Below are 23207 nucleotides of genomic sequence, written 5' to 3'. Positions count from 1 at the left end.
TCAGCAAGTTCTTTTGCTCTTTTGTGCCTGAGTGTTTTCTACCCACAAACATTTTAACTGTCCAAATGTGGAACACATGCTTGACATAATTAGTTCCCATGCCAGCAGCCACAGTCTTACTACTTGCTTCAAGTGGTGCCTGATACGAGCTGTTGTTCTTACTTTGAAGGAGCTTTACTGTGGAGTTAGAGATCTAGGTGAAATAAACCACTAGGGAAGGAGGACTATTTGGGCTCAATAGAAAAGATGTGTTTCTAGGGATCAGGCTAGAATGATGCAGAGAGCCTGGTGTTTGTTTAGAATCATACTTTGAATGATTCTACTTTGAATCATACTTTGAACTCTACTCCCTACCACATAAATGCCTTTAGACCACATGCTTCACCTCACTTTCTTTCCCAATCTGTAAAGTGGGGACAAAATTATCTGTATTTCAGAGCTATTGGAAGGTTAATGGATATGGTAATTAGATAATGAAATATTTAGTGCCTGCATTCAGTCAAAGATGATGGTGATTATCGTTAACATAAAAAGAGTCATCATAAGCAAAATCTGTAGTAAAGAGGTTAGAGAATATTTGTTGGATGAATGGATGGTCCAGAGGAAGCATGGACTGTCCTTCTCATGCAATTTATATGTATTGGGGTTGTTCCCAGTGTCTGTAACTTGTCTGCTTGGGGCATTTGGATTTATTTACTGCAGCTAGTAGTAAAGTTGTAGAAATGATGTAAGCATGAGATGAGTGATAGCATTAGACAACTTGTAAGATTCATCTATCTGCAGGATCTGTGATTCGGAATTGTCAGCTGGTAGAGCATAGGCTGTTTGTAGTAGAAAATCAGAGAAAGGAAAGAGAATCTCCTGAAGTGAGACTAGATAGAAAAAGCGGGGAAGAAAGTAGGACTGGGTGGTCTCTGAAAGATGATTAACAATCAGACTTGCTAAAAAAAAAAAAAAGACTTGCTAAGAGAATTTTTTTCATACTGTTCATATTTTCAAACACACTACTTGTTTCATTCAGAAAGAATTTTGGGGAATAGTGGTAGACTCTTGTGGTGAATTATGCATTTTTTCCTGTGATAGGAAGCAAATTTCCGAGATTGTTATTTTCCCCTGGAAAGCAACTGTAAGAATTAAATGCAGTGCTATCTCACTAATTCAAGTTTTTGTTAAAGTCATTTTGGGAAGAGGTCATTATCTTATTTGTAACTTCTCAGCTTGGGGCTCTTGGATCCATAGAAGAACAATAAGAATACCATATGTTTTGTAGGTTAGAGCCCAGAGACTGTTTAATTCCAGGTCTGTGTATGATATAAATTAACTCAGCACCTAAGGAAGGTAGTCAGTAAATGACTTACCAGGTGGTGTATTTTTTTGTTTTTGTTTTCTTGGCCATGCAGCTTGTGGGATCTTAGTTCCCCAACCAGGGATTGATCTCGTGCCCCCTCCCGTGAAACCAGAGTCCCAACCACTGGACCACCAGGGAAGTCCCCAGGTGGTATACTTGCAGTGGAAAATCCAGGCCACACATGATACATTTTCGTATTCTAAGATACCAGAAATTTAGGAACTCTTCCAGACTTCCCATTTCCTAGTTAATCACTGTTGGTTAGTGGGATAGTCTGAGAAATATGCAATTTAAGTTTACTCCTTTGCCATCTTAAACCTTCTTAATAAAAGGGCTTAATCCATCTTTTATGGCTCTTGGTCCATTCTTCTTCTCAGGTTGGATCTCCTCTGCATTAAGACTTGTGGGTAATACAAAAGAATCCTCTCAGGACTTCCCTGGTGGTTCAGTGGTTAAGACACTATGCTTCCACTGTCAGGGGGTGGTTCGGGGGTGGGGGTGGGGTTCAGTTCCTGTTCTGGGGATTAATATCCTACATGCTGCATGGTGATGCCAAAAAAAAGAAATAATTAAAAAAGAGTCCTCTCACCTGGTATGTTTGAAACTGGTATTGATAGTTGATCAGTTAGTTTTCAAAGGTGATTGAAGCAGAAAATTGTAAGAATGAGAAATTCTTCAGCTGTTAAATTTTAACACAAAATATACATTCAGTGTATACTCTGCGTTCATTCAATGCGGGGGCATGTGCGTCTGAGTACACCAGTTTGAGTTCCAGGTCAGTTTGCTTCCACAAACTACAGCCAAATGCATTGTCTTTAGTTTCTGGTTTCATTCAAGTTAGACTAGAGCATGAGTATTTGAAAAGAAACTAAAATATATAATACTTGCCTTTTAGAATGAACTTGCCCATTCCTATGAGTATCAATAGTAGTTTGTTAGGCGCTCACCTCTAATAAGTCTTTCAAAGGCATAGCTCTTCGTGTTGTTTTGCATTCATATTTTATCATTTGATATGGTAGTTAATTAAATTATATGAGCAGCAGTACCAAGAACAGCAGGTATGAAAGGTATAGAAGCAGGCACGGCTGATGCTGAGTGAGCGCACAGCTGTGTGGTTGGGAGCAGGGGTGCGCCCCTGCACCCTGGGAGCTGGTGGCCTCCAGGACTCAATGTGCAGTGGCCTCACCTAGATGTTTTGCAAATGGGATGCCTACTAACCTGGGGTTCTGTTGTGGTCATAATAGAAATACTTTGCCTCTATTCAATGAGCTGTGTTGGACATCAAAAATATTAAAAGAACCAAAACAAATTTGTAGGTTTTATACATTATCACTCAAGAGAGAACACGTTGAGGCTTGGAAATCAGTATCCACCTCCGTCCATTTAGATTGTATTTCACTCCACTGCCATCACTGGAAGGATGAGGTACCTTTAGATGTATGGGATCCTAATAATCTATCAGATTCTAGACCTAGAATCGAGAGAAAAAGAAAAACCCTAGAGTAGAATAGTGGATTGTGTTAGGAGGATGCCAAATGTTATAAAATTAACCTAACTGAATATTTTTCTTTGTATTTTTCTAGGCAATCGATAGCATTCATCAAGTGGGGGTTTATTGTCTTGCTCTGGTGCCTGCCAATACACTGCCCAAAACTCCACTGGGAGGAATCCACATATCTCAGACGAAACAGCTCTTTCTGGAGGGATCGCTACATCCTTGCAATATCCTCATGTGCCCACATACATGCGTGACCAATTTGCCAAAACCACGGCAAAAGCAACCAGGTAATATGCTGACTTTGAAGACATGACATGAAAATTGTAACTTCAAGAAGCTGAATTCTTTCAGTGTGATTTTTTCTCTAGAGTTAAACATTAAAAAGATTAGTAAGTAACATGAGAATAGTATCAGCTGACCAAAAGCATGGAGGATTGAGATTTTTGTAAACTGGCCTGTCCAGGTTTACTGTTGGCTCAGTCTTCTGAGTAATTCTCAGTAGAGTGCCACCATTTTCCCTGATGTAAGGCATGGGGTCAGGGTGATCAGATTCCCACCGGTGGAGGCAGAACAAAGCAAGTCCTGTAAAGCGAGGTTCTGATAATAAGACAGCTTGTATTTATGGAGTGTTTACTAAAAGCTAAATACTAGCTAACTTTTATATTTTATAATGTGATCCTAAAGCTTTGTCCTCAGCTGTGGAAAGTAAAGTTCAGAGAAGTTGAGAATTATGTCAAAAGTCATATAGCTGGTTAGACCTAGGGGGCTAATGAGAAGGAGACTGAAGGCAGGAGTAATTGATGGATGGTCAGTCCTGTTAAAATATCTATTTAATCCAACATGAAGCTCTCAGAAAGCTTTATTGATGCTTTTTCATTTTAAATGAGAAGTTAACAAGAGCTTCTAGTTTCTTGTATGCCTGGAAACACATGAGAGCCAAAATCTGGTCTTGACAGTTCCCACTGTTACCACACACACTTGCATACACACTCACACACACATTCAGAAACACACCATGTACATCAGTATGTGTACAAACATGTTGAGAAGAGGACATAAAAGTGGAGGATTAGGAAGACAAAGGGAAGTATGAAATTTAATTATATTTCCATTAAGACTACTTTTGCTGAAATGTAAATATGATGTACAATAATAAAAGGTAAGCTTCTGACTCTAGAATATTTTTATTAGGATATTAGTAGTTATTACTTCAGTGGTCTGGCCGTTGAAGATCGTATCACAGTTGGTTGTCTAGAAGTTATTGTTGGCTCACCAAGTAACCTTACCTTAGTAAAAGTGTGCATAGAGCTAAAGTATATATAGTATTTATTAGTTTCTGCTAGTGGAAATAAGAGTTTATGGAAGTTAATATTGTAAAGAAGCAGTTAGAATCAAGAAACCTATACATTACTAATCAAGAAATATATAAAAAGATGTATTTTCATATTTCCTGCCTCAGTATCTGATAGATTTGGAAAACATAGAAGTCCTTCTCCATCATATATTCTGTTATCCTGAAGTCCTACATTCATTTGTCATTTGAGTGAAATCCCATTTTAAATAGCATTTAATCTAGAATTTAACAAAGCTTTTATGTCAGTAGATGCTTAAAAGATGCAACTCAGAGACATGATATTAATAGATGTTTAAAACATTGCTTTTGCTAGCCAGATTTCACCTAATTTTACTAAATGATGAAATCTAAATGAAAGGTTTATTCAAAAGCCCCCATAGGCATAGCATCCTCCTGTCTGATGAAGGCGTTATGTTTGGATTCTGTGTTTTTGCGGTCTGTCGTGATGGTCTGCTAAGATCTTAGTGAAACATGTATGGGTCAGACAAAAGTGGCTTGAAAATTGAGACATATATGGAGCAGACATGATGTGGAGATGGCGTGAGAGGTTGGAGTTTTAAGAATACAGGAGTGTGGAGATGGATGGGAGTAAAGTAAGAAAGCAAAGGAAGGGAAGAGGAAGATCGAAATGTGTTAAGGCAGCCCAGTGACAGAAATTTCATTGAAATTCCTGTTAAGCTATTGTATAAAGAATGGGGAGTGTTAGGACTGGTTTTGGCTGCAGGTTTCAGAAGAGCGTAACAGCTGCTTAAACAAGAGAGAAGTTTGTCTTTCTCAGGTAAAAGAAATCCAGAGTTAGGCAGTCTAGGGCTAGGATGGTAGATCCTCAGTCACTGTGGATCCAGCTTCCCGTCTTGTGCTGGCATTGTTCTCACTTAGCTACTGTCATAGATAGGCTGCATGACAAATAACCCGAAAACTCAGTGGTTTAATGTAAGAACCATGTAGTTTTCACTCATGGAATGTGGATCTGCTGACCCTGACTGGGCTCAGCTGGCCTTGGCTTGACTCCAGACTGTAAGTTGGGTTCAGAACTGTTCCATGTGTCTCCTCATCAGGCAACCAACAGCTAGCTGGGCCGTATTTTCCTCAAGGCAGATGGCAGAAGCGAGAAGCCAAGCCAGACCATACAAGCATACTTACAGCTTCTGTTTGCTTCATGTTTCCTAACATTTTATTGTCCAAAACAAGTCAGACCATGCCCAAAGTCAGTGGAACAGAGGGGTGTATACTCTGCTCATGTAATCACAGCAAGGAAGACTTATAAGAAAACAAAACAGTCTTCTCCAGCCAGCCTTAGCATACTGCCTCAGGGTTCATTTAAGCTCCTGACCTCCAGCCATCAGTTCTGCATCCCAGCTAGCAGGTGGGAGGAAAAAACAAAGAAGGGAGTACCCTTCCCCTTTAAACATATCTTCCAGAAATTGCACTTATTACTTACCCTTACATATTATCCTCCCACATTAAGGAACATAGTCCTTCCGTGTTTCCTTTTCAGGGGGCTCAGGTGCAATCTCAGGTTAGGAAACTAAGATCCTGCATGCCACATGGTACAGCCAAAAAATAAAGAATACAGTCTTTATTTCAGGCATTTGCTCAACTAAAAACCGGGGGCTGTGGGGAATTCCCTGGTGGTCCAGCGGTTAGGACTCCTTGCTTTCACTGCCAAGACCCGGGTTCAGTCCCTGAGCAAAAAGCTAAGATCCTGCAAGCTGCACAGTGCAACCAAAAGCCCCAAGACAAAAAGGCAGGGGTTGTGGTTTTTGTTTGTTTTTTCTTTATTTAGTTGTACAGGGTCTTAGTTGTGGCACACAGGATCTTGGACCTTCCTGTTTTTATAGTTGCAGCATGAAAACTCTTAGCTGTGGCATGTGGGGTCTAGTTCCCTGACCAGGGATTGAACCTGGGCCCCCTTCATTGGGAGCACAGAGTCTTAGCCACTGGACCACCAGGGAAGTCCCTGGATGTTCTGTTTTTTAAGGCAGAGAGGAGAATAGAATTGGAATTGATGACCAGCAGTCTTTGCCACTGAAAATTTACAGAATTTTGTGGGGAGAGTAAGAAGGCATTGATATGAGTGCATGGACTCAAGAAATATTTACAGAAGGACCTCAAGAATTTACTGCTGAATTGGTTTTGTCATTTTAAATTACTCTGAAAAATTCACTTTTAAAAAATGTCACGCCTTTATTAAGTTTAGAGTGTGAGTCCAGGATTGGACAGCTTACACAGTCATATACATTCTGAGTCCTACCTATATAGAAAGGCTATCTTCAACAGGATATATCTGTAACTTATTAAACAGTCTCTTGGGAAAGAGTTTTGCATATTATACTTAAAATTTCAGTGGATAGATGATTTCTAGATGAAAACTGTTCAGCAGAGTATTGGGAGTACTTTACCCTTTAAGCTGTGGTGTTTTTTTTTTTTCTGTTTTTTTTTTCAAATTTTTCTTTAACTTTTCACTTGGGAATAATTCCACTTAAAGTTGCCAAACAGTGAAAGAGTTCCCTTATTCTCTCTACCCAACTTCCCCAAATATTTTAAAGTGTTTCTATGATTTAAGTAGTTTTTGTCCCAGCTGTTTCATTCAGTACATTCATAATCAACATATTTTGGCAATAAACATTATTTAATATGAATCCAAGCATAAGATCAGCATTATTCAGAACTCAGCTGGCAATAAGTTTTGTTAAGTTTTAGCCATCTTCTTAGTTTGAAACATTAGAATCTTAGTCTTTAAGTGACTATCAAGAAAGGCATACAGTGCCTTAGCGTTACTGAGAAGGGGCAAATTTTCTCTTTTTCTCTTGAGAAAGGGAGTTTTTACTTTTTTCCCCCAAGTGTCACGCCTGTGGGAAAGTTAAAAGAATACTGTAATGAACACCCTTACACATTCCCCTAAATTCAGTAATTGTTGTTTTTCTTAAACTGAACCCTTTGAAAGTAAATTTCTGACATCATGACACTTCACCCCCACATATTTCAACTGTGTTATCTCTAGAGCAGCAGTCCCCAACCTTTTTGGCACCAGGGAGACAATGTTTCATGGAAGACAATTTTTCCACAGACCAGGGGTGGTGGGGGGGATGGTTTGGGGATGATTCAAGTGCATTACATTTATTGTGCACTTTATTTCTGTTATTATTTACATCAGCTGCACTTCAGATTATCAGGCATTAGATTCTGGAGGCTGCGGACCTCTGCTCTAGAGAACAGAAACATTCTTCTAGAATTTTCCTAATCAGCCACAATGCCATTATCCTGTTAAGAAACTTAGCATTAATATAATGCTATCATTTAATAATATCCAGCCTATATTCATTTATCTCCCCTTGTTTATATAGCTGATTTTTTTTTTTTAACTCAGTATCCAGTCAGGGTCACACATTGCTTTTGGCTTTCATGTCCTTCCTTTAACTTTTTAAAAGCTCCCAAACCTCTTTTGTCTTCAAGACACAAATATTTTTGAAGAATCCAGACCAATTGTCCTGTGCGGTGTCCCACACTCTGGATTTGTTTACTCACTTAAAGTCCTTCTGATATTCCTGATGAACTTACTTTCAGTCCTCATAGATGGCAGATTTCTTTTCAGAACAGATATTCATTACTGTTAAGCCTGCTTGTTAGGGTTTTATCTGTGATTGGAGCAGATAAAAATTCTTTATCAATAGGAACCAATGCAACCAACCATCACCTCCTGAGAGTGAAAACTCCCCTCTGTACTCTGTCCCTCCCTCCGCCCCCAGTACCCCCCGCTGTCTGTCCCACAGTCCTGTTTTCTGGCACTTCCTGCCACCCGACATTATTTATGTGTGTGTGTATTTATTGGTTGCCTTTCCTGCTAGAATACAAGCTGCCTTGTTTGCTCCCGTATCGCAGTGCCTAGAGGGGTGCTCAGTCAGTGTGGTTGAATGAACATTTGAATCAGCTTTGGTCAATCTGGAAATGCTTGTGGGGGGAAGGTGCAACATTGCTTGAATTCTCATCTCCAGAGACTTGATTTTTGCTCTTAACTTGCAGGTGTAGGCCCTGCTTCTGTGATGGTTGGGAATCTGGTTGCAGGAAAACGCATAGCACAAGCTGCAGGAAGGGATCTCGGGCAAATTGAAGAGAATGATTTAGTGAGGAAGGTAAGTGTTCCAGAAATGTTGACTTTTACAGACAAGTCAAGGACAGAACCTAGGCTTCAGGTAACAGATGGGAGATGCATTGTCCAGCTTTTTAAAAGTTGCTGACCTTGAGTCTTTTTTTCTGCCTTATGATTTCAGCACCAGTTTCTGGCGGAGATTTTACAGTGGCGAGCCCAGGCAACTCCTGACCATGTCCTCTTCATGTTGTTAAATGCCAAGGTATTAAACATTCAACTGCTTATCTAATCAGCTGGCTATTGTGAGAGTATCTTAGGCACCCTTTATCTCATTTTTTCATCAGAAAATTTTGATTGCCAACTCTGAGGGGAGAGTTATTGCTTTCTCCTTATTTTGATATATGAGGATAAATTGTGCAGTTACTTCAAGGCTGAAATGAGACCTCCTGAAGTGTCGTTCAATACTGTCTCTTTTTTTATCACAGTCAAGTCATCTTTATTCAGATAGGAACAGTAGGGACAACCATGTAATTGCAAGATCTACAGATGTGCAGAATGCATTGTGTCCGTGTAATTTTTTACTCAGTTTGACTTTTTGTTCTTTGATTTACACCAGAAATAAAATGACCTTAGGTCAGCATTTTAAAAACCAGAGTAATTTTTAGCACATACTTAATTGATTTTTTGCTAACCTAAAAAGTCAATTGAAAATTATTCAAGAATATATTTAACTACTGCTTTCTAATGGATGGATCACAGAATATTGTATTTTTTATGTTATGCGTCTTATGGGAGTCTGTTGAGATTTGTGGGTTTTAATGGCTGAACCATTCCCTTCTCCTTGGGATCTTCCTGCCCCAGGGATCGAATCTAGATCTCCTGCATTGCAGGCACATTCTTTACCGTCTGAGCCACGGGGAAGCCCCTTTAATGGCTGAGTCAGTAGCTAAAAGTACTGTGACCTTTGCATAGAACAGTATTTCTCACCAACAGGCAGAAGACTGGAGAATCTATTGGCATCTCTTAGGGGACTTACCCAGATTGCCCTCTTCTGCCCCAGCCCCTTGGATTCTGATATATACACGTGCACACACACACACACAACATTGAGAGTTTATATAGTGATAGAAGTTGAGAGGAATATGTTGTGCATCTTAATGAAGAGTCTGTTAAAATCTTAGCCACTGCTCTGTGGTAGAAAACTTTGGGACTTCCTTGTTCCACCTCTGCATGAAGTGAGCTTTTCTTTAAGCCCATGGATTGATTAGAGTGCTCCCATTTCAGTAAGATGATGTCAACCTAGCTTGTTGCCCAGTCCACTCCCAGGCTTGGCTACAGTTAAAGTTACAGCCCGATAACAATCATACTCCAGATATGTTTGTTGGTGAACTTAAGAAAATTTGCTTTTTGGTTAGAGAAATAATGTATATGGATAACTAAAGGACATGAAGTCCACTTATTCTTCTGTGTATTTTAACATTTTACTTTGAATTAGCCTGAGCCACCAGAAAGCTTAGGAACCATACAACAATGTTCCCTTATGACCAGAAAATGCTTCTTAAAAAAGTTTAGTTTGGTGCTGTACCATGGACCAAAAAGCAGGCTATTGTGATTATTCTCTGGTGGTCCAGTTAGAACTCTGCGCTTTCACTGCAGGGCGCCCGGGTTCAATCCCTTGTTGGGGAACTGAGATCCCACAAGCCACGCCAAAAAAAAAAAAGGCTATTGTCAGAAATGGCCCTAGGAATTTAACCCTGATTTTAGCCAAAGGAATATTCTTAATGTCCAGCAGTAGACAATTGACTAAATAAATTATGGCATATAAACATAACGAAATACTATGCAGTCATTAAAAACAATGTGACAGAAGAATAGTTGATGACCCAGAAAATATTCATAATGTGGAAGTAGGAAAAGTAGAATATAAAACTTTAATAATGGAGTACTTACTGAAGACCCTGTCCTAGATACTTGCCATTTCATAGTTCGTTTTAAGATAAAGGGAACGGAGGCACAGAGACATAAAATCACTTGCCTGAGTTCGCAGGGCCCAGGGCTAGGACTAGGAATTTAGCTTCTTCATTTGAACCCAGACTGGCTTCAGGGCCTGCATTCTTAGCCAGTGCACTGTATAGCCTCTGGCATAATATAGTATGATATATTTTTTTTGATGTTTCATGTGAATTTATATACAATATACACTTAGTTTTTAAAAACCAGGAAAATACACACCAGAATGTTAATAGTAGTTCCAGTTTATATTTACTAATCTGTATCTTCCAAATTTTCTATATTGAACACTTACTGTTTTATATTCATGAAACTTAAAAGGTATTTTTCAAAAAGCTAGCTCAGTAAACTTGTTTTTATCATGAGTTTTTAAAAATTAAGTTTTTAAATAATTAAGACAGTGTGCTATTGGCACTGTATAGACAAATAATAGTTTGATTTTATCTGGTGAATTGGAAAGTAGGCATACCCAATACCTGACCAAAACTCATATATTTGTGCACCAGTGTCTATTAGAATGAATAGTCCATCAGAAGTAGAATGGATGAGTGAACTGTGGTATGTTCTGACAATTAAATGCTGTGCTGTAACAAAAGTGGATGGACTACACCGAGGTGCCACAGCCTAGATGACACTTCATAGAATGTTGAGAGAAAGAAGTAAAGCACAAAATATATATGTACAGCACAATTCTATGAAAATCAGATACTTCATAGGTGGTAAAAATATGAAGAAAAAGAAAGCCACTAACATTAAAACGTCATGATAGTGGTCCCCTATGGATTGCATCACTGACTCGATGGACATGAGTTTGAGTAAGCTCTGGGTGTTGGCGATGGACAGGGACGCCTGGCATGCTGCAGTCCATGGGGTCGCAAAGAGTTGGACATGACTGAGCGAGGAACTGAACTGATGAAGGAAAGGGGGCTCCCAGACGGCACAAGTAGTCAAGAATCTGCCTGCCAGTGCAAGTGACACAAGAGACACAGGTTCGATCCCTAGGTCGGGAAGATCCCCTGGAGAAGGAAAGGACAACCCACTCCAGTATTCCCTCAATGTGCTGGGGCACATGGAGGGAAGGAGAGGGCTGGTGAGGGCGTTCATGGGGTGCTTTTGAGCTGCTGGCAGTGGTCTTTTTCACATCAGGCTGGTTCTTAACCTGCACATTCAAATCTTCTGCGCTTTCCCACTTTGGTGTCATATTTTACAAAGGAACAGGGGTTCAAAAGCCCAGCTAAGTAAAACTTGAATTGACAATAAGAATTATTTATGAAGACCCACAGGAGAAATTATTCTCAAGACCTTTATTGTTAGCTAGGAGACTCAGATTCACTGTTACTATTTTCATTTCTGTCTCTGCTGTTAGAATATATGGAGCCAGACTTGTGTTTTTTCTCATAGCAAATGTATCTGACCACATAGCCAGTGTCCTGACCTCATTCCTGCTTCATCTTGCTTTTCTTTCTTTTCCTTCTACCTTTACTTCTTCACTTAAATTAAAAAAAAAATTGCTATATAGTTTTAAAGCTACATTACATAAGAAAGACTGTAAATACATATGTTTGATTTGAGTTAATGTTGTTAGTCCCTCAGTACTTTCAAACACAGAAAGAAAAAGTAAGACCACACACGTCTTTCGGTCTTGGGAAAGTTTTACTGAATTTGATAGCTTGCTAAAGATAATCTAGTAAGGCACACACCTTTCATGTAATGTCAAATTGGCCATATTTGTTACTGTTGTATATCATTACTGAGCTTCAACCGTGCGTACACTGTCTTCTGTTCCAGGGGACTACAGTGTGCACAGCCAGCTGCCTTCAGCTTCACAAGCGAGCAGAGAGGATTGCGGCCGTTCTTGGTGACAAGGGACATCTAAATGCGGGAGACAATGTGGTGTTGCTCTATCCACCTGGTGAGTGCTGGCTTGGTCGACTAGACAAGCTCTGTTACTAGACTACTGACTCTAAGAGGACAGGAGCTCAGGGACACGGTGACCACAGGGGCTGTGCATGGAGGCTGCTGCCATGCAGACAACCCCTCCCTCCAGAGTTGTATGGTGTGGGGGTTCTGGCTGGGACCGAGCCTGTAGTACTTACTCTTGTATTTCCACTGTCTAGTTCGGTATGGTAAATACTGAATGAGTGAATGGTGATTTTTTGACTTTTGGAAACACTCAAGAGAGACTGTTTGTTTTTAGAGGAGTGCTCAGGAACTATTTCACCCAGTTTCCAAAAGTATGTTGCGCATGAACTCTGACTTAACATTCTCCACATTATAATTGGTGCTTACTGTCCCACGATTATTATTGCTTTCATCTTCCACACTCTGTAATCTAGTTCAGCAACGTCTTCACAGCAAGAGGGACTCAGTTATTTGATGACAGTTTGGTGTATTCAGAATTTTAGGCAGAATATTTCAGTTTTCCCTTTCTTTAGTCTTTTGTCACCTAACCTACTCATACATCCAGGCTTCTGTGGTCTTTTATCCCATTTACCTCATTTTACTCAGTGATTCTCACTTGCTCTTCTATTTATATTGATACTAAGACTTCTTAGAAGCTGTTAAGAACAACTTTGTTCTGGGAGGTTGTTTTCTGTCCACCGGTTAATCACAGTGATGGACATGAGCACTGCCCGAGGGGGCCGCCCTCCGAATCCTTATATTGCAGGGGCTTTGTATCAAGTGACGCTTTGCCTCCCTAAAACCTGCACCCATCAGGGAAGTGACATCTCAGGGGTCTGATTGTTCTTAAAACATAGTGGCCTTCTTAAGATTGAGAGAAAGCTTGGATGATCCTCATCTCTCCTTTCCCATTATTTTATTTCCCAAGGGAAACAACCCTAATCTCTGCACTTACTTTTCCTAAATAATATCAAGTAATGATGTCAAAGTACCTTCTTCAGGTATCTTTCAAGTGTTTTCTCTGCTTCTGACCTCCTTTCTCATTTGTTTATTCTTGGCTTCTCTATATTTTTTAAAAAGTTGTTTTATATGCTTTCTTCTTTTACCTTCAGTTTCTTCTTAATATAAAAAATTTCTAGGAATTTTCCTGGTGGTCCAGTGGTTACGATGCCACAGTTGCAAGGTAGGGGGTGTGGGTTCGATCCCTGGTCAGGGAACTAAGATCCCATATACCACAGAGCCAAAAAACTTATTTTCTAAAAAAAAAAAATTATTCTGATAATGTCTCCATTAAATTTTGGTCTAGTGTCTGGCACACGATTTAATCTAGGTTTGGAAACTCTGCCTTTTGCTTTCTCAGTGACAAACCAGGCCACTAATCAGCTGTGTCTTGCAGGCATAGAGTTAATCGCTGCATTCTATGGCTGTCTGTACGCGGGGTGCATACCTGTGACTGTCAGACCCCCTCATGCTCAGAACCTCACAGCCACATTGCCCACTGTCCGCATGATTGTTGACGTAAGTACCTGGTATAACTTTCCTTGTCCTATTCTCATAAAGCCCCAAGTCAGACAACTAAGGATCCTTAACCCTTTTCCAGTTTAGTTGAGTCAGGAAGTCAAATCTAACTCCTGAAAAGTACCTCCTTTTCCTTCATCTGATCACAGTAACCAGCATTTTTAGTGAAGAAATATGGAAAAGCTGTTTTTGGTGGGATATAGGATTATGTTTTTATCATAAACATTAAGGAAGTAAGTGAAGGTGCCATTTAGTAATTCTCCATAAAACTTGTTTTTTTTCTTTCTTCTTAGAAAAATTCGAATATTTTTTCTGCATACTAACCAAGATAATTTTAGATGCCAAACTGAATTCTCCTGACGTAAGGTCACTTTTTGGGAGTTTAGTCTTACAAAATCACTTGGTATAGTATTAAAAAGTGTCCAAAAAAAAAAAAAAAAAAGTGTCCAGATCTTGCTCTGAAAGTGATAGACGTTTCTGCAGGAAATGAGAATTGAAGACAGTGAAAGAAATCTGTATTGCATCATATCCTAATGTACTTTAAAGCAAATTGCAAAATTCCAATTGATGTAACATTTGTTTCTCTAAGAACTGCTGCTCTGTCAGCAGCTGGAACCTGCAGTATAGAAGCCACATTCACCACAGATGATTTTTCTAGAGAGTTCAGTTCAGCAGAACACCCTGGTTACAGTGTGCAAAGTAGGCCAGGGCAGCAGGGAAGGGAGCTTCCTTCCACCAACATGGTTTGAGTAGTAAGGGAAGTCGGTGACTTTGGATTTCCACGTGTAGGTGTGTGGGAGAGCTTGGTTCCTGTGAGCGCACAGAGTCCCCCAAGTTCAGGATATGTTTTCTGGGTCCAGTGCAGTTCACCACTCCCTGGACTATTGCAAACCCTACCTGCTTCAGTGATGATCCTCTGACACCTCTCATTCCTTGAGTACCACAAAAATCCATGTTTCTATCTTATTATGGTCTTCATGAAATCAATAGATCTGGGGTCCATACTGAGATTATGACCATGGACTATTTGAGAATCACTGTTATAAATAGTAAGTTGTGTTGTGAACAAGTCCATCATTCTGATTCAGTGTATTTTCAGAACAAACATAAGGGGAATACTGACTTCCATTGTCCTGTGTACGTTCTTTGAAAGGCTGGTACTGCCCTGTCCCAGTTGGATGTGCGAGTTGCTTTTATCTGCAACCAGAGACTATAGTGCTACACGGGCTAAGCTTCCTTGTGTTTATTTTTGTCCATTTGTCTTCTAGGTCAGCAAAGCAGCCTGCATTCTCACCACGCAGACCCTAATGAGGTTACTGAGGTCCCGAGAGGCAGCAGCAGCCGTGGACGTGAAAACCTGGCCCACTATCATTGACACAGGTGAAAGGGAGATTTCTCCAGAGTCGTTGCGAGAGCAAGAACATTCACTCCCCAAGGTTTCCTAGATTCTCATGCCAAAGATGTTTATACAGCTCTTCCATTGCAGCCCATTCCACCTGCTAAGACAGATGCAAAACTTAATATGCACTCAGCTTGAGTTACCAAAGCACTGGATACTGCAACGACCAGATCCAAAGAAGCAGATCACAATGTGCTCGAATACGGGAAACAAAACCTGTCTTCCTGTCATACTCTTGGCATCATCAAACAGTGTGGTTAGGTGTTTATGCCAGATGTGACCATAGGTGTACAGGGCTGCATAAAGCATTGAGAAGATCTGACCTCTGACTTCCAGATGCGATAGAGTTGGAACAGCACTGGGCTAGGAGTCAACAGGCCTGGTTCTGGTTCAAGCTTCAGTCCTCATTTTCTGTATAACCTTGGCTGAGATTAGCCTCACTTAAATTACTACCTACCCTTGCATAACTCACATATTTATTGGGGATATCGAATGCAACATAATGTGAAAATACTTTGAAAACCATAAAGTGTATGAATTTGAATGGTGTTCATACTAAAGAAGGGGGTGGGACACTAGGGTGGCTGGAGATGGTAGTGGAGAGGGGAGTGCAGGTTTTGGAGTCGAGCAGACAAGTGTAAACCCTCATCATCTTGTTACTCGTAGCTGCTTCATGTTGTTGTAAAGATTAGATGACATCACGTGAAGTGCCAGCACACAATCATTATCATAACAACATCTAACTTTATTTAGCCCTTACCATGTGGCAGTCATCTAACATGTATAACATCATTTCCTCCTATACCAACCCTATCAGATAGATGCCAGTTGTATTCTCATTTTACAGATCAGAAGGCTGAGGCACGGGGAAGTTAAATAGGTAGTGAGTTGGCCAAAATGTTCATTTAGGTTTTTGTATAAGATGTTACAGAAAAACCTGAACGAACTTTTTGGCGAACCAATAGGCTGAAATTCAAACCCAGTCAGTTTGGCTCCCTTCCCAGTCACTTAGCCGTTAATTTCCTCCCTACCAGTTCTCAGGTAAGTATTACATAGTATCCACCTCAGGAACAATTAATATGGATGTAAACCCAGGGATGACATCTATTTATGGTTATTGTCCAGATGCTGAACTGTAAGCAATCATTTATATAGTATTCAACACAAGTGGATTGCATTGGTGTTAACGATGGAGATCATCTACTGTGGTTATTGGACTCAATCACGTTTCAGGAAGACCTGAAATGTGTGCTGTGATACAAACAACAGAAAGGTTTCCTTCAGTGCTGGAGCAGCTCTTCCCTGCACAGAGCTGGGTGGAAGGTGGTAGAGACAATCTTTGGTTTGGCCAGAGATGAGTGCCCAGTGACACAGAGGTTGAAAAGCAAGAGTCAGAATCGTTTCGTGATTTGGAGGCCAAAGGAGCCATTAATGAGGCATGGCTAGCGCCAGAGACATCCTTGATATCCTTGGATTCCACATACAGATTTGGACAGAAAGGAGAGGTATCATAAAAGAGCAAAGGGAAATAATTCCCAGTTCTAATTGTCATTCTTAAAATTTGTCACATTAACTTAGAGAAAAACCATCCAGCTTTTAAAGCAGACTCTGATTACTATACCATGTACTAAACTAAATAAATTTTAACTTGAAACCAGCATAACAACAAGTAAAGCTTCCTGAATTGTTTTAAAGTATTTTATGTGAATTAACTTCCTAACAGTTCAGTGAGGGCAGGTTTTATTACCACTTTAGAGATGAGTAAACAGAAACAAAGAGGTTAAATAACACCAAGGTGACGACCTTGTTAATAAGTGGCACAGCTGGAAGTTGAACACTGGCAGCCTGCTTCTTTAACCTGTTTTCGGCTACTGTGTTATAGTACTGCTCCCTAGTCTTCTGGTAGATACACCAACCTTATCACTGCAGGAGTGATGTTTGTGAGCTAGTTGGTTAAATGCTAGAAACCCTAAGCTTTAGCAAATCTCAGAAACTAAATGTGGTTCCAGCAAAGCCACAGAGGACTAACTGAATAGCAGTGATTTTTTAGTTCCACCGTGTCAGGTTTTTTTTGAAGTGTATTTATTTACAGTGTTGTGTTTAATTTCTGCTGTTACAGCAGAGTGACTCAGTTTATATATATATATATACATATATATATGTTCTTTACCATTATGGTTTATCACAGGACATAGGATATTGAATATAGTCCCTGTTCACAGTAGGACCTTGTTGTCAATGTGTGTGATTGACATTGGGTTTTCTTTTTTTCTTTGCAGATGACTTACCCAGGAAACGGTTACCTCAACTCTATAAACCACCTACTCCTGAGATGCTGGCATATCTTGATTTTAGTGTCTCCACAACTGGCATGCTCACAGGAGTGAAGGTAGAGTAGCTGGGATATATTTACTTTCACTGGAGGCTGGTAAAATGCCAGGTCTGCAAAAAATAGAGATGACCACTGCCCCAGGGACTTCAGATGGAGAGGCCAGTTGGTTGTACCAGAGACCAGTAGGCGGAGGATCAAGGGCCTCTGCTATATTTAAATAAAAGCATTGGCTCTTCCGGAATAAGTTATCCTAAGGAATTTGTGTTATGAAGTGTTCTGAACCTAGCATAGACACTAATAGATAATGCAAGTTACATTTAAAGCCAGTATGAAGTCATAAATTAATATTTCATAGGACTCAGTATTGACAAATGAATAGATAGACTTGAGTTAGATTAGGCATTTTGAAGCAATAAAGATACATGTCATTTGGAGGAGCTGAAGGGAATTGAAGCTTCTGAAATCTATCATTAGAGCTGCTCTTCTGCCTGTGGGATGCCAGTTCCATCCTGTTCCGTGTTTCTTACCTTCCAGATGTCCCACTGTGCGGTCAATGCTCTCTGTAGAGCCATCAAGCTCCAGTGTGAGTTGTACTCCTCTCGGCAGATCGCCATCTGCCTTGACCCTTACTGTGGACTTGGCTTTGCACTCTGGTGTCTCTGCAGGTAGGCATGGATAAAGCAAAGAATCAGAGTGCATGGGAATATCTTTGAGGCTGGGACCATCCCATTCTTTCATGTGCTCCGTTAATTTGCTAAAGTTTCAGTAAAATGCTGATGGTTCCTGGGATTTGTGCACCTAATGCATCTTTGACGTTTGTCTGGTTTTGTTTGCATTCCGTCTTTTCTGTTAGTTTTGTGCCTCAGACAGAAGGGCTGTGATCTTTCTACCTCTCCTGTGCTGCATCCTGTCATCATCCTCACTTTAGAATCAGAGCCAAGGAGAAGGATGACACTTGGGTGAATGGCACGCTGTGTCAGCCAGAACGTACCCCCTAGGCTTGGCAGGAAGGACTGTAATGAGATGGGTGACAGCATGTGCCTGGAAGGTAGCGCACTGGCCAGATTGTTTCTTGTGGAAGAGCAGATCCCAGCTCTTTCCACTCTCCCCCCAAGGACCTCATCTCAACCTGCGTTTCCACCTCCTTGGTGAGCATCTCCAGGAATGCTTCACAGACACCTGTGACTCAGCACCTTCCTTCTGTGTTCCCTTCCTTCTTAGGATGGAGTCATTCACTTGGGGAACCATGCTAGGAACTTGGGCTTTATCTTCAACTCTGTATCTTTATGTCACACATCCAATTAAATGTCATGTCCTTTGTTTCCATTATACTTATCTATACATAAGAATCACCTAGGGGTCTATTTTTTTTAAAAAACCAATGAGGCTTCCCTAGATGTACTAACCAGTTTTCCAGAGGTGAAGACCACAATTCCAGGTTTGTTTGTTTTTTGGCCTTGCCAAAAAAGAGAAAACCAGACTCTTTTAGAATTTAATCTGATTCATACATTGTGGAGAAGAAGGTAAAGCTGGTTGGGAGGCTAAATAGAAATGACCTTTATATGAAGATGAACAGAAACTGTGACCTGAAAGAGGATTTTCCCTAATAGAAATTTGCAACTTGAGGATAGTAGAGATTTGGGGACTCCTCCATAGATAAAGTCACTCTCTTGTGAGATTTTAGTTGCCCAGCCAGGGATCGAACCCATTCCCCCTGCAGTGGAAGCACAGAGTCTTAATCAGTGGACCACCAGGGAAGCCCCTGTCCAGTATTTTTTTTAATAGGCCATCTGGACTCCTAGTGATTCTGATGTATACCCAAGGCTTAGGAAGCTGAGGTTTCATGGCTGGAGATTGTACATATGATACGAGACTGTTCCATTCCTTCTTGAGTATCCTGGTGTGCTGGTGGGGTAGCCCTTATCCTCTCTCACCTGGACTATTGCAGCCTCTCCTAACTGTCTGTCAGCCTTCAGTGACTCATGTCTCTAATCCCCCCCTTCATATAGCTAGCTTTACCCCAACTTCAAGCTGTACTGACTGTCTACTGGGTAAATTCTAAACTCTTTCATGTAATAGTAGTTCAGTCCTTTCACAGTTTGACCCTGGCCCTTCTGCCTTCACTTCTCACCACTTCCCCAGGCAAATGCTGGGATACCATTTCTGATGACTTTAAACACACCATGTAATTTTATATCTCCATGCCTTTGCATATCCTATTCTTCTGCCTGGAGAGCTCCCACCAGCTTCCTCATTTCCTCCAGCCACTGTCAAATTCCTGCTCATTCTTCAAGCCTGGCCCAGCTGTCACCTACTGAAACACCCAACCAGTTTGAAGGACTTGCTCTTCATTCTGTGATTGTGATAGCCTTTCTTCACATCTCAGTGTCCACCTTCCATAGTCTGCTTTATTCACTTTATTCTGTAGTTATTGTGTCGTGTGAGTTGAATAGGAACCAGGCTGATTCTTGGGCCTTTATATCTAATATGACCCTCCCCTGTCCTTCGTGCTCAATAAATATTTGTTGAATTGATAATCTAGGATGAACTGATTGTGTTAGCGCTTGCCTTTTTTCATTACAGTGTCTATTCAGGTCACCAGTCCATCTTAATTCCTCCTATGGAGTTGGAAAACAACCTTTTCCTCTGGCTCTCCACGGTCAACCAGTACAAAATAAGAGACACGTTCTGCTCCTATTCAGTAATGGAGCTTTGCACCAAAGGGCTTGGAAACCAAGTGGAGGTGCTGAAGGTAAGAAGCAGCTGTAACAAGGAGCCAGTCCTGAGAGAAACGGACCAGGTGTGGTGGTACCCCACCTTGTAGGGGTGGTCAGACATGCCTGCCTGCTTTTTTCTATCCAAACAGGTATTCATAAACCTCAGTGGGTGTACCTCTTTTACTGTCTAATTTAATGCACTCTTTTAGAGTTTAATCTGATTCACACATTGTGGAAAAGAAGGTAAAGCTGGTTAGGAGACTGAATAGAAATGACTTTTACATGAAGATGAACAGAAACTGTGAACTGAAAGAGGATTTTTCCTAATAGAATTTGAAACCTGAGGATATTAGAGATTGGGTCCTCCTCCATAGATAAGGGTCACTCATTCATGAGTGTATCCAGTGATCATATGTCTAAGTGGCATATGAGAGAGTCAGAAAACACCAAATTTTCTTTAATAAAGAAGTAAGACCTTAAGAATGAAAAAAAGAGATGAGATTAAATCTCAGTGTTGCTAAATTTATTTTTCTGTTCTTCCCATCTCTCCATTTTGAAATAGAGAGAAATCTAAGGTACAGAAATGAAGAGGAATTAAAAATATATTGCTGAAAAACCTAAGAGTTTTAGGCAAAAGAGGAAAGAAATAGAGAATGAGCAAATCAACCTGTGGGTAATGACTTTAGAGGAATGCCTGGGTGTTTTCCAAAAAGGTATATCTTTTCTTTGGGTATGTGAGATGACAGCACACGGTTCCTTGGCTTTTCCTGACCAAAGAGGTGGGGCAGTGAAATTGCTTGTCCAGTGCTTCTGTGACCCTACTAATCTCCGCCTCCGCCCCCCACCCCCCCAACGTGGTGTCTTACAGACCCGGGGAATCAACCTCTCCTGCATCCGAACGTGTGTGGTGGTGGCTGAGGAACGGCCCCGCATTGCCCTCCAGCAGTCCTTCTCCAAGCTCTTTAAGGACATCGGTCTGTCCCCGCGGGCTGTCAGCACCACTTTTGGATCCAGAGTCAATGTAGCGATATGTTTGCAGGTGACTCTCATGATATCTTCTTAGTGTGGGGGGCTCAGAGCATAGGCTGCTGCTTGCCTGCTGTGTATTTGGGCTCCGCCATGGTGCCTGATTTGGCCCGTTGGTAAAATGAAGATGAGAGTATTGTCCTTCACAAGGTTGTCCTGTAGAACCACCAAGTTTCTAGGTGCCAACCTCTTGGACCCATGCCCAGCAGTTGAATGCTAATGTAAATGTTTACTCTCAGTGGTTTTATGGTCCTCGACATGAATCAAGATTTCTGAATCCTACTTGAATTTTATTTGTATATTACCCTTTGTGGTTTTTTTTTTTTTTTTTTTTTTTTGGGCAAAGGAAGCACAAATAAGTTTGTGTTCTCTTCTTTAGCCAGATGGCAATTTTACCATGTTATCTTGGTGGGTAAATAATAGAAAAAGGCTAAAAGAATAGAAAAGAGTGGAATCTAATTTTCTATAGCTTGGAAAATTCATAAGGCAAATACAGGCATGGACAAGAGTGAGAGTCAAAGAAGGTGGCATAGCTGGGTGGACGCCCTCAGGTCCTCTGTGTCTGGGTCAGGTGACTTTGGAGCAGCATCACAAGGCTTTAACCTTGGAGCCCTGCTATGGGTGCCTTGCCGCCAGCGTGGGCCAGTGTTGGTTTTGGAAGTCCCTTGGATGTTGGTCTGTCATACCCTGGCCTTGAGTCCAGGGATGAGGATCTTCCTCACCCTGGTAACCGTTCGGTGCTGCTCTGGCCCCCAGCCTCCTCTCCTGGGGGAGGAAAGGAAAGAAAGATGAGGAGAAAGCTGGCCAGGAATCTTCTCTCAGGTGTTGACTACAGCCCTGGCCCATCTGGTTGAAGACAGGGTGAGCATTCAGAACAGAATTTGGATGTTTCCTGTATGTGACTAAATTATCTGTCTTGACTTAAAAATGTAACATGTGGAAATGCCATTCAGCTAATTTTAAATGAACAACCCACTGATTTATTTTTCTTCAGGGAACCTCAGGGCCTGATCCAACTACTGTATACGTAGATCTGAAATCATTAAGACATGACAGGTAAGTAGATTTGTTAAGCTTGTTTCCTATTAGCATTCCTAAGCATATAAATTTCTGAGCCTCAAGAAAGCCAGCTGTCCCCCTCATCTCATTCATTTTGTTTGTGTCTTTGCGGGGAGGAGGGTAAGAGGGAAGGAACTCATTTTCATTGTTAATACCTAATAAGATTTACATTTATAAGAGGAAAGCTTTAATTCTCATAGTGGCTGCACTGTTCCTTAATATTAAAATGTAATACTAGTATTTTGTGACATATGACATAAATTACACTGAAATGGATAGACTCTTTTCCTCTGGGAGTCTAAAAATAACTGAGATAAGATAAATGAGACAGTGTAGGGTTTTTGAAATAGCACTCTATCTGAACCACAGGAATAAAAGCCTTCCTCCTCACCAGCCCACAGGTGAATGGGAGCTACGTCCCAGGGGAGCTCCTGGTTGAGGGCTCTGGGTCCTGCTGACTCAGGCTGTGTTCACTGACCCAGCCTGCAGGCAGAGCATCTCTAGTGCTGTGGTTCTCAGCCTGGAGAGAGTCTGCCCTCCAAGGACAGTGTCTGGGACGTGGATTGTCCCGACCAGGGAATGCTACTGACATCTAGTGGGGAGAGGCCGGGGGTGTTGCTAAACATCCTACAGCGCACAGGATAGCGCATCACAGAAAGGTACAATAAAGTGTCTGACCCAAATGTCAGTAATGCGGAGCTTGAGAAACTGCACTGATGTGAGGAGAGCTATGAATAGATTAGAGGTTTGGGAGGACAGCGTACAGCCATGGTGGGTTTTTTTTTAAGGCTCACATGTAGTAAATATTTTTCTTTTACAGGGTTCGTCTTGTGGAACGGGGTGCCCCCCAGAGTTTGCTCCTCTCAGAGTCTGGAAAGGTAATTTGTTGTGTTAGCCATTGGGAAGGTGTGTGTCACCTGTGTGGAGAAGTAGTTTTAAAGAAACCTGAAGCCG

At 41.0% G+C, this 23207-nt stretch overlaps 1 protein-coding gene and 1 non-coding gene across 3 annotated transcripts in view; one reads left to right on the top strand and one right to left on the bottom strand.

The window, feature by feature from the left end:
- The window catches only part of DIP2B (disco interacting protein 2 homolog B), a 224034-nt gene that overhangs the window by 188872 nt on the left and 11955 nt on the right, over positions 1–23207 (top strand). For both annotated transcript variants that reach the window (XM_043884446.1, XM_043884442.1), the window contains exons 23-34: positions 2932–3133; positions 8224–8333; positions 8472–8552; positions 12089–12212; positions 13599–13720; positions 14989–15100; positions 17399–17508; positions 17986–18116; positions 20035–20203; positions 21037–21207; positions 22189–22250; positions 23074–23131. In XM_043884446.1, coding sequence (XP_043740381.1) covers positions 2932–3133; positions 8224–8333; positions 8472–8552; positions 12089–12212; positions 13599–13720; positions 14989–15100; positions 17399–17508; positions 17986–18116; positions 20035–20203; positions 21037–21207; positions 22189–22250; positions 23074–23131 — 1452 coding nt within the window. The remainder of the gene's footprint in view (positions 1–2931; positions 3134–8223; positions 8334–8471; positions 8553–12088; positions 12213–13598; positions 13721–14988; positions 15101–17398; positions 17509–17985; positions 18117–20034; positions 20204–21036; positions 21208–22188; positions 22251–23073; positions 23132–23207) is intronic.
- Positions 6083–6155, bottom strand: TRNAG-CCC. The gene has a single exon. It is a non-coding gene; the product is annotated as a tRNA-Gly (tRNA).

This window comes from Cervus elaphus, chromosome 3, assembly GCF_910594005.1.
Source record: "Cervus elaphus chromosome 3, mCerEla1.1, whole genome shotgun sequence".
Classification (NCBI taxonomy): domain Eukaryota; kingdom Metazoa; phylum Chordata; class Mammalia; order Artiodactyla; family Cervidae; genus Cervus; species Cervus elaphus.
The sequence above is the reverse complement of the archived record's forward strand: the minus strand, read 5'-3'. Positions and strand labels throughout refer to the sequence as shown.